Source organism: Apaloderma vittatum, unplaced genomic scaffold, assembly GCF_000703405.1.
Source record: "Apaloderma vittatum isolate BGI_N311 unplaced genomic scaffold, ASM70340v1 scaffold9145, whole genome shotgun sequence".
NCBI classification, from domain to species: domain Eukaryota; kingdom Metazoa; phylum Chordata; class Aves; order Trogoniformes; family Trogonidae; genus Apaloderma; species Apaloderma vittatum.
Window position 1 is genome coordinate 97,752 of NW_009715604.1, and position 11,056 is coordinate 108,807.

The 11,056-nt window shown below is 36.3% G+C and overlaps 1 protein-coding gene across 1 annotated transcript in view; it reads left to right on the forward strand.

Annotated features, from left to right (window-relative positions):
• UNC13C (unc-13 homolog C (C. elegans)) overlaps positions 1 to 11,056 on the forward strand; it is a 136,504-nt gene that overhangs the window by 85,311 nt on the left and 40,137 nt on the right. The window contains exon 18 of the mRNA XM_009869223.1: positions 1,289 to 1,374. Coding sequence (XP_009867525.1) covers positions 1,289 to 1,374 — 86 coding nt within the window. The remainder of the gene's footprint in view (positions 1 to 1,288; positions 1,375 to 11,056) is intronic.

Genomic DNA, 11,056 nt, shown 5'->3' on the forward strand with positions numbered 1-11,056 from the left:
TTGTGGAAAAACTACTTGATAACAGTAAAAAATATGTAAAAAGAGATAGTTTTCAATGATATGAAACATAAGATCAAAACTAAATTTTTGAATGGAAACTATGCATCTTTCTCCCTACTATTTTTTTACTGTTTTATCTATATTTTGAGGTGAGAGTCTTCAAACAGTAAATTGGATTTGTCTATTATAAACTAACATAGCTTCACAGACAACTTCTCTATTTTCTGGTGTAATAAGGTATTTAAGGAAAATCTGTAGCTGCTAAACATCTGAGCCAATGTTTCAGATTTTTTGTAAGCCATCTGATTCATCTGAAGTTGAGGAGTTATCTGCAAGATTGGAGAGCAGCATGAGGAAAAGAACCTGGGACTCCTGGTGGACACCAGGATGACCATGAGCCATCAATGTGCCCTTGTGGCCAAGCAGGCCAGTGGCATCTTGGGGTGTGTTAGAAGGCGGTGTGGCTAGTAGGCTGAGAGAAATTCTCCTCCCCCTCTACTCTGCCCTGCTGATGCCACATCTGGAATATTATGTCCAGTTCTGGGCCCCTCAGCTCAAAAGGGACAGGGAACTGCTGGAGGGAGTCCAGCGCAGAGCCACAGAGATGATTAAGGGAGTGGAACATCTCCCTTATGAGGGAAGACTGAGGGAGCTGGGTCTCTTTATCTTAGAGGAGAGGAGGTTGAGGGGTGACCTCATTAATGTTTATAAATATATAAAGGGGGAGTGTCAGGAGGACAAAGCCAGGATCTTCTCAGTGATGTCCAATAACAGGACAAGGGGCAAAGGATGCAAGCTAGACCATAGGAGGATCCACAAAAACATTACAAGAACTTTTTCCCTGTGAGAGTGACAGAGCCCTGGCACAGGCTGCTCAGGGACGTTGTGGAGTCTCCTCCTCTGGGGACATTCAAAACCCGCCTGGACACGTTCCTACTCTACTGTGACCTACTGTAGGTGATCCTGCTCTGACGGGGGGGTTGGACTAGATGATCTTTTGAGGTCCCTTCCAACACCTGACATTCTGTGATTCTGTGATGTATGTTTCTCGATTTAAAATGCCCTGTGAAAGAATTTGTGCAACACTCAACTAATTACTTGAGTTCCTAACATTAGACTAAGTGAAGTTTTTTTTGAAGTTTGAATGATTCTTATAATTGTTCAAAAGAAAAGATATAGTAAGTGAATGCTAGAGGAATTATTTTGTGGAGATTTTTGCCTTTCTGCTGTGCATGTGTAAGCGTATTTTCTAGAAGCAGATGAACTGATGTAATGTGATTGATTGCAGGTTCCCTCAAGAGCTGAACATGGGAAAAATCAGTGCTGAAATCATGTGGACTCTGTTTGCCCAGGACATGAAATACGCTCTGGAAGGTAATCAGAACAAACTACTAATTACACTAGAGAGTTCACGAAGGCTGATTTCCACTGCAAATGACACCTGGCGTCAGATTTCTGTGGGTGGTTAGAGATTTCTGGCATACTTGTTTAAGCTGATTTATAGTTTAGTGAAAAAGAAGTGTTTTAAAAGAAGAAAAATATTGCATTGCTACTATATACAGTTATCTGTGGAAGAAGGAAATGAAAGACCTGTAGCTTTAAATGCTACTTCTTATTACCTAAATCTGACAAAATCATCAGTGTCCAAAGAATGACAGATATGCTTATTAGAGACCGTTGTAGACTCTCTATATTTCCTTACTAGCTGAAAATTGCTAACTTGCCCATAAGCAACATTTACAGAATAGAGTTATAGGGAGAACACACACAGATAATTAAACTGTTTGTGACCAAAAGGCAGGCTGTGTTCATTCTAGTTCCAACAGAATCAGATACAGTTCCCTTTTGTTCTTTAAGATAGTACTATGTTTAACAGTAGGTAAAATATACTCGTTTTTCTCTGTAGCAGATAATCTCCAACTAATGGTTTCAAACCTACTCATTAAAATGCTGCTTTTATAGAAAATCAAGTAAAAGTACCTGCATTAAACTTTAAAAAAAATACCGAAGTGAAGGAATTAAGGAAATAGTCTTAATTTATGGTAGAAGTATTATGAACCCATATACATGTATTTACGTGAACTTTTAAATCATTATTGAAACCATAACTCTTGAAATTAAGTTGAAAATAAGTTCATGAAACTCTCTGTAAACTAGTATTAATTTTTGAAGAATAAAAAAAGTTGGCATTAGCCAAACTTCACTGATTTTCTTTACCTATTAAACAAATTTGAGATTTAAAAGTGAGAAAAATGCAAGGCCATTTTAGTTTCCATTGGACATCAAAATTATAGCTAGGATGAATTAGAAACTAAATGGATCAAATCTTAGTTTATATGAAAACCAGTTTTTTTGCATTCTGTTGGTCTTGTTCATATATAATCTTTACAGTTTCTCTCCAAAAAGAGAGAAACAGTTTAAAAAAGTTAAAAAAATAGTAGATTAGAAACCAATTGAAAAGCATCCAGTGCAATTTATAATCTCATGATCAACCACAGCATAATGTGAAAGGAATTATAGAGCACTGTTTTTTAAAAACTTTTTTAAAATATTTTTTCTTATCCTTTTATAAAAAATTGTTATTTAGAGAAACAAAGGATTTCTAATGCTAGTCTTTTTTTGTCTTCTTTTTTACTTCTGCTATAGCAGAAATAGCTAATTGTGATTTTTAGGTAAGCAAGCCTCACATTGTCTTCAGGCAAGCCTGCTACTACCTACAGAGCAGGTCTGCCAGTGGGGAAAATAAGTATGAGGTTGGATTTTATTAACAATGCAATTCAACAAATATAAAGGACTTTAAAAAGGAATATTTGAAGATTAATTTCTATATAATTTGCTCCAGAATGTCTAGTGTGATAGTATCAGTGTGTTGGTAGTTTGAAGATATTGTAGATTTTTATTATGATGAAGAAAAAGAGATAAAAGATGAGTGACTAGAATGGCTATTAATGGAAAAATTATTTTGTTCCTCTGCTGTTGTGTTACTTTATTTTGTTAATTATACTATTTGAATGCGAAATTTGCACACTAAGTACAGCAGAAGAAAAAGATGCGAAGAAAGGAACGAATGAATTACAGGAGTGGTAGTTATAATATGTACAATGGCAACAGAAGGTGTAAGAAATCGAATCTAAGATGTGGGTGGAAGAGATGTTCAAGCTAATATTTGATGATGATGTTCTACAGCCATGTCAGAGTGAATCAAAAGTACAAGTTTGAGAAAGATAATGTCAGGCAGGAGATTATTATTTATTATTTATTATTATTTATTGAGAGCGAAGTCAAAAGCTATTGAGAGCTTAGAAGCATGAAGACCAAGCGAAAGCCACTCTTTTGGGTTAGAACACGTTCCTTGGTTGCATCAGTGAGAACAACCATTTATTTGGAGAGACTGTAAATCAGGAACAGATATCAGAACACAGCTGTTTAGCAACTCAGTGTTGTGATTGTACGTACAGATATGTAGCACAGATTTATAAGAATTTCTAATAGCCATTATATTGTCATACTTTCCTTACTTTGAATGTACAGTTATACTCTGCACATAGACATCCCTGAGCACCCCAGTGCTTGTACAGTTTTAGCCATTGAACTATAAACATTCAGTTCTGCAACAAGATAATTCATGAAAGATGATTCACTTTATTTGCAAAGTAGAGTATACTGATCACTCAAAAGGCAGCTTCAGATCAATCCATGTATGTTTCTTGATTGTAAAGATAAAACAGGAAACTCTTGAGGAAAAGTTAATTATACAATATATGAAGTGTGGACAATTGAGCTGAATCAGAGCTTTAAGACAAATGTTAATGTTAATATCCTAATTCTGTAGAGAGAGGTATAAAGCGCTTACTAGGAAGCATTTGACAATGTCTATTCCGAACCAGTCTCTGCGTATGGTTTCATTTCTGTGTTGCTGTAGATACTGTACTTCTGAGGAGGTTAAACGCCACTTCTGGCATTAGAAATTCTAAATCACTGCCAGACTCACTAGTGAAACAGTTCCTGTGTATAAATAACAATTAAAGGAAAATGAAATTAACTGTAAATTATTATAAGTATACCTAATTTCACCTTCTGTGGTTCCATTCTTAAACAGGAACCTCAGTAAATCTAATCACAAACTATAGATCAGCATGCTGTTTCCTTTTCCAGTTTTGCTGGTTTTTGAATTATTAATTCTTTCCATGGATATTCTACAAATCGTGTTTGATTCTTCATTGTTAATAGCAATACAATTTTTTCCTTTGAATACTACAAGATCAGGAACAAGCACTTAAATATAGTCACACTCGATCCTCATAGTTTTAACAGAGTTCATTAAAATGCATTGCGATCTGCTATGCCAGTCTCGCCTTCCAAGTTATTAACACAGCCTACCATCTGTTCATATGTAGTGTCCAGGGCTGTGATTGCAATCTTTGTCTGTTTCAGTTTAGTATCAATCTCCTGAAGAAGCATCTTTCGTGTTGTAAAGTTGATTCCTTTCTGCATCCAATCAAGAAGCAATGAAATAGGCCAACATTGCTTGCAAAAGGATTGCTGAAGTGATAAAGAAGATTAAATTAACTTATCCAAGATCCTGTTTTTGGTTTTCCCTACCTTACATATTCCCAAATATACTCAGCCACTCACATCAGCTTAAATTCTGGAAATGAGTACATTGTAACTCCATTCTCTAACAGAAGACCAATACTGGAACATCCAATTTACATTCCTTTTTCCTGAGAGCAGTTCCGAATGGCTGTTCAGGCCATGTCTTCTGACTGTACAGCTGAGTGTCTCCTGTATTTGTGGAGGGAGGGAGGGATGGATCTATTGAGCTGCAGCTGCTGCTGGGGGGAGGTGCTGTTCTGCAGCAGTGCTACTTGCCTCTTGTAATAGGAGCCAGTGAGCCCCATGAGCCAGGCACAAGCAGTCATTACACACCTCTGCCTTGTCTTCTCACTTGATTCTTGCCCAGGACAGTCTAGCCAGGAAGCTACTGTTGTGACATGGAGAAGATAGAGGAAACAGCAGCTTCCATAGCAGTGGCCTTTTACTAGAGGAGAGTATAGTGGCTGCATGTCTTTGTGAATACCAAGGCAGTGTATTTGCATGTGACATGGTAGATGGCTGCCATCGGGGGAGACAGCTCGCTTTTGAGAGAGGGGGAGGAAAGACCATGCCAAAGCACAATTCAGGTCCCCAAGCTGCCAAGATCAGGGCTATGCTGTACCAAGCTGACATGTCTTGCAAACAAAACTAGTCTAAAATCTGGTACTGAGTTGATTTCATTCTAAATTTTCTTCCTTTTAAAATTAATAACAATATTTAGCCTTTATATGATATTAAAAGTTTTACGCAAACTTTAAGTCAACAGCAGTTGTAATTTTTTTCTGATATAAGGAGCCTGGGATTATTTTCAAATATAGGTTTTGCATGGAGAAGTTATCACATGTTTCTGTTTGAGAAATTATTTCATTAGATTTGATCTTTTTTTTTTTTTCTTCTTTGCTTCTCATTCAGGAAGCAACAGTGATTTGCATGGTAGATTAGACATTGTAGTTTGGCATTTAGTTTACACAAGCATATCTGAGCTTATAGGAGGTTGATATTTTTACACTGTCTTGTCCTCAAATTATTCTGTATTTATGGTACAAACAAATGAGAACACAGAATTTCACCACTAGTCTAAGTGATAAGAAATATTTTCCTTTCTAAGTATGAAGATGCAAAGGTTAAAAGATGACAAGAGAGCGATGAGCTGAAATTAGACATGCAATTACAAAAGTATATTTTTTATTCTGTGTCCACAGAAATGTCTTCTTAAGATCTTTCATATCTCTAACTTTTGAATAGGTCAGATAAATGTCAAAAGCTATACAGTGTGTTAGAAAGAGAACATTCTAATTGCTGTAATTATGATAATCTAATTCTGGTAGTGGCCAGAAGACCAGAATCAGGCCAGAAATTAATTAACTTTTATGTAAATACAGCAATAGATGGTCTCAGTCCAGCAGAGCTAAGATTCTGAAGTGTCAGGCCTTATAAAAACGTGAGAACAAGAAATTCATTACATTGTTTTATGCATTTAATGTAAGTTTGCTTTTTAAGTTTGCTGTTGGCCTCAATGCATAAGCAGATGCCCTCTTCCTGCTTGGCAGATTCCTCTGTCATGACAAACTGAAAGTGTTTTGAGAGAGAAGAAGCAGGTCCATGAGTGGATGCTGAGCACAGAGATAGGATAGGGAAAAAAAACCCAAACAACAAAACAAAAATACTAATGCTGCCCAGAGAAAAGTCACACCATTTGGTGCAGATATCAAGTCTATTTTAACTCCAATTTACAATATGTAAAGTTCCCCCTAAAACAGATTGTAGCCCTGGCTTAGAGGGTGACTGGAGAACCCATTTGGGCACTTGGAGCTAAGATTATGGAAGGGAGAACAGGACAGCATCCACCAGAATGCAGGTTTTCATCACTATCAACATCTCAAAACTTTTTATGTTAGTAAATCTCATTCCGCATTCACGCATTCAACAACTGTGTCCCATCCTTGTTTTCCCAGTGACCTGAGGAATAAGGAGTTGTATGTAGTCTCACGGAGGATTCATTGACTATAAGGACAAACACAAGGTGATTATGGTTGAGGTTAATAATAAACTTTTCTTGGGCAGATAATCAGTAAGATTGAATGTGGCATGATTGGGGGAAGAAAGGAGTTAGAGGTGTCCTTTGGTCAGCATAACAGACAGTGATGTTAAAAACAGCAGCTGCATACTCTACGTACTGGAGGGCTGAAATATGCAGGTATGAGAATCCAGCTGAGCACCAATCACTGGTGACACAGAGGTTCCCTGGCTTCCCTAAATAGCACTGTAGCCATACCAAATGGCACTATTTTGTTGAAGTTAATTAGACATGCTAATTAAGACAGATAAAGTGGACAGAACTGTTCCCAGGAGCTAAGTTAATATTTCTTCATGGCGTCTTATCGTGTTGTATCAGTGCATCACCATACTTGGAACTACCTCGGAGATCTCTAGTATGGCACAAGCTTGCACTTGGGAGCATGCTCACTATATCATTTGATCATTCCCTAAACTTATTTTCTTTGATTTTACATACTGAAACATAATCAGAACAATAAGTACTACTGAGTTGTTAGTCTGCATTACAAGTCTGTGTAATTTTAATAAGCTAAAGCTTCTTTATGTCTGATTGTAGATGTATTCGTGCTGCCAGATGTTACTAGAAAAAAAAGTATCAGTGAATGCCTGACTTAATTTTTTAGTCTTAAAGTTGTCACTCAGTAATAGCAGTGTATATTGCCCCATATATTTAATAATGAAAGATTTGACCTTATTTAATCTTTTAACCACTGAATATTAATCATGCTCTGAAACTGTTATTACCTCTGGGTAAGAGCAGTCACTGATTGTAAAATGTTTGGGTATAAACTTTTCCTGAATGTTGACTTATTGTGAGCAAGACAATCTTGCTAGTCAGCATATACTAGCACTACATGATAGTTTATTAGATAGGCTATTAAACTGTAAATTATGCTTTAAATGCATTGATAATTATGGATTATTTTTAGCTCACATAGCCCTGTCCTTTCCACAAATGCATGAGTATGCAAGTAAGGGAGAACTGTTCTACTGAGCTGAAGAGAGCTCTGTTTTATATCAAGAGGCAGTTACGATTCCCTCTGTAGTTTATTAGGTATCTCAGCCCAAAAGAATAATTTTCCTCTTCTTTCTGCTTGTCCTAGGTTACTCTTCTTCACAAGTAAGATGCTGCAACTTGATTGCAACTCACATTTTTACAAAAACTAGCGCTATGTCTTTTGTCTGAAATAATTTTATGGCTAGGAAAAAAACCAATAAAATATTCAAGTAAAACTGTGAATTTGTCCCCACAAAAAGTCACTTAAAGGACCTGCATTCTTTAGTACGGTTCTGCATCTCCTGGTTGCAGAAAAGGTTCATTCTTTTCTTCCTGCAGGACATTTCCCTAATGTGGTCATGTAGTCCAGCAGCTAGTGCTTGAATTTCCCTGTCCTATTTCCTGAGTGGTTTCTTTCGCTTCTCTCTGTCAGAGTGGACCTGCATAAGTCGTAGCAGGAGTGGGACCTACTGCTGCACCTTCTCATCAATTCTGTGAGCTAATCACCCTGTCAATCCACTTATATTTTGGATTACTTTCCTTCTAGAAACAGTAAATATGGTGTTTCAAAAGATAGCTTTCTTAAAATATTTTTCATTATCAACTAGAATAAAACGTGAGAAAAAGAAACTTTAAAACAAGAAGAAACTTGCACACTATTTTTAATCCTGCCTGTTCTTAAATGTCACACTATGTAATAGCTTTCCTCATATGGCAAACAACTCATCTCTCAGCCTATGTTTTCTTAAGTTGAAGACCCAGTCTTTTACTTTCAGGACTTTTCCACATATGGAGATTCACTAGTGTCTTTTTTCTCCTTACAGGTAGTTTATTTTCCCCTTACAGGTAGTTTATTTCTAAACTAAACATTTGATACTCATTCCAGCACCCGAGGAGAATACAATAAATTCATTTAAAAGCGCTTGTTTCCACATTATCTTTTAACAAGCCTTAAGTGCGATTTACTGGGTAACAATTAGAGAAAACCTCTGTGGTTTTGCATTTCCTTTACAGGCAGAACCAGATACAACACAGGTAATTATTAAAGCATAGCCTCACATTTATCTTGTTGCCTGATTCTTCCTGTTTTGTACCTCATTCTACTAATTACTTATAAAATGCTACCAAGCCTATGTGGTAATGTTTTCTGCTCATTTTGTACTCTTTTGATGAGCCAAAGAGCAGAGAATCAAGTCTAAATGTTTCCTTCATGGGAAGATTAATTTCTAAAAAATGAAACAATAAGTGAAAGTAATGCATCATAAAAATGATATTTCAGTTGCAAAGCTGCATATTCAGCAGTTAAAGGCAGCCTTAATTGTATTGAGGTTTATTACCTTTATTCTCTTTTCCTCCCAGATTCAAGCATTACAATATAGCATTTAATTATGTGATAATTTCCCAAGAAGCAGTTGCTTCCAAGAAGCATGTACATTCTCTTTTTTTTTGCAATTTTTATACATACTAGAGGATTATGAAAGCCTAATCAATGTAAATTGAATTCCTACACTAGCATTACTTTTCCTCTTTTTGTTACTTTCTGCTTATGTGAATAAATGTTGAAACTTCAGTACAGAGTAGTTGAAACCTCCGTTGTATTCTTCAGAACCAGGGCCTTAATCATCATCTTAGATCTCCTAGCAGATAGGATGAACTGTTCTGTCTTTTCCATTCATAGCTTGCGTTTCCTTAAGCTTTCCATGACCAATTCATGTACAAAGCAAGAATTTTGCTAGCAGTAAAAAAGCAGAATTCAGATTATTCCAGTCCTTGGAAGCAAGTGCTTATTTCCTTCTGTGATCAATAGTAGCCATGTACATCCGAAGACAAAATTTTGTTGCTGAGAGTTTGCTTTTTGGATATTATTGTTCTGTTTAGCATTCATGGCACATAAGTTTCACTCTGATGTGATACTGAAGGGTAAAAGTTATACTGAGGTTGATCTTATTAATTATTTGCTGTAGTGGCATTTTTCTTTGTCTTAGTTGCAAGCACGACAGAGCAAGTTTATGCTTACCCAAGCTGCATATCTTACATCTTGAGTTGCCCTGTGGGTCATATACCCAACCACTTTTCTGGGACTTTTTTGAAAGTCTTCGGAGTTGAAGTAGTAATTAACCAGAAAATAACAGGCTAAATTTTCAACAAGAAATAAAAAAAGCAACTAAGAAATGTTAAAAAGATACCAAGGTTAATTTGCCTAAATAATGTGAATTTTTTAGGCAATATAAGATAGTAGGTAAAAAATGGCAAATGCAATGTTTCATAGTAGCAAGTAGTGTTGTTTGCAGCTGATTCACACATCTGTCATGATGTTACGTGTTGCATCTATTTGATAGTGTGTAACATTGGTATTTGATGCCCGTGAAGTCCCTCTGAGGAGTTTGTTTGAAAAAAAGCAATGTACAGCTCTGCCTTTTCAGATGCTAAGCAGGTGGCCCTGAACTCGCTTTGTACCTGCTGTGAAATACGAAGCACTCTGAGCAAATGGCCTCTTGCTTTGAGAGCTCCTCCTTGAATAGAAAGGACAATGTCATATCAGCTTCTAAAGTGCATTAAGTTAAGGATCGATTACCCCACTTCCACTGCAGGCAAGAAGACAAAAAATAACAGTAAGTCCATTTTTTCTCACAATTCAGAATGAGACAGTCTGCCTTTCTTCTCTGGCATGTGTTCAGTAAGGAAATATGACTCTGTGGTTAAGAAATCTGGAAAAGATCTACACTGCCTTTCATAATTTCTGTACGTTCCCATAGTAAATTCACTTGTCTCTCAGTTTCCCGTTTCTAAAATATAATAGCACAGTTTAATCACCTAGAGATGTTCAAGTTTTAATTCATTATGCTTGTGAAGTATTCAAAAAGATTTTCATGAAATTCCAAGTAATCACAGATAAAAGATTGAACATGCAGAAGTCTCTTATAAAAAACACAATATATTTTTAAATGGGAAGTAGAGGAGATTTTAGTTGTAAATCAAGTTGTAAGTGCAATCCTAACACGGAGATAATAAATTTTTTCGGTTTATTCTGTTTATCTTGACACAAAGAGCCCTTTCAGAAAGGCCAGTAGTATTTGATATTATCAAGACATGTAAATTATTCATAATTATCAATTAGTTCTGACCTGCTCTGTGTTTCAGTTAATAACCAGTGACTTCCATTGCTTTTAGCAAAGTGTAAGAACCATGGGATGAGGTGTCCAGTAGAATGTACTGTTTCCTTGTAAATTGGTTCTGAACTTTGTTGGAGTTTACAATTTTCTTCATCTGTGGCCCAATCCATTCTCTTACATTCAATCAGAGTCTTTCAATTCATTTCAGCAGTACAGGGATTAAGTCAAGAGCACTAGAAGTGTAATACCCCCATTCAAAGAGGCAATGGCATAGTAACCAACTCCTGTACTG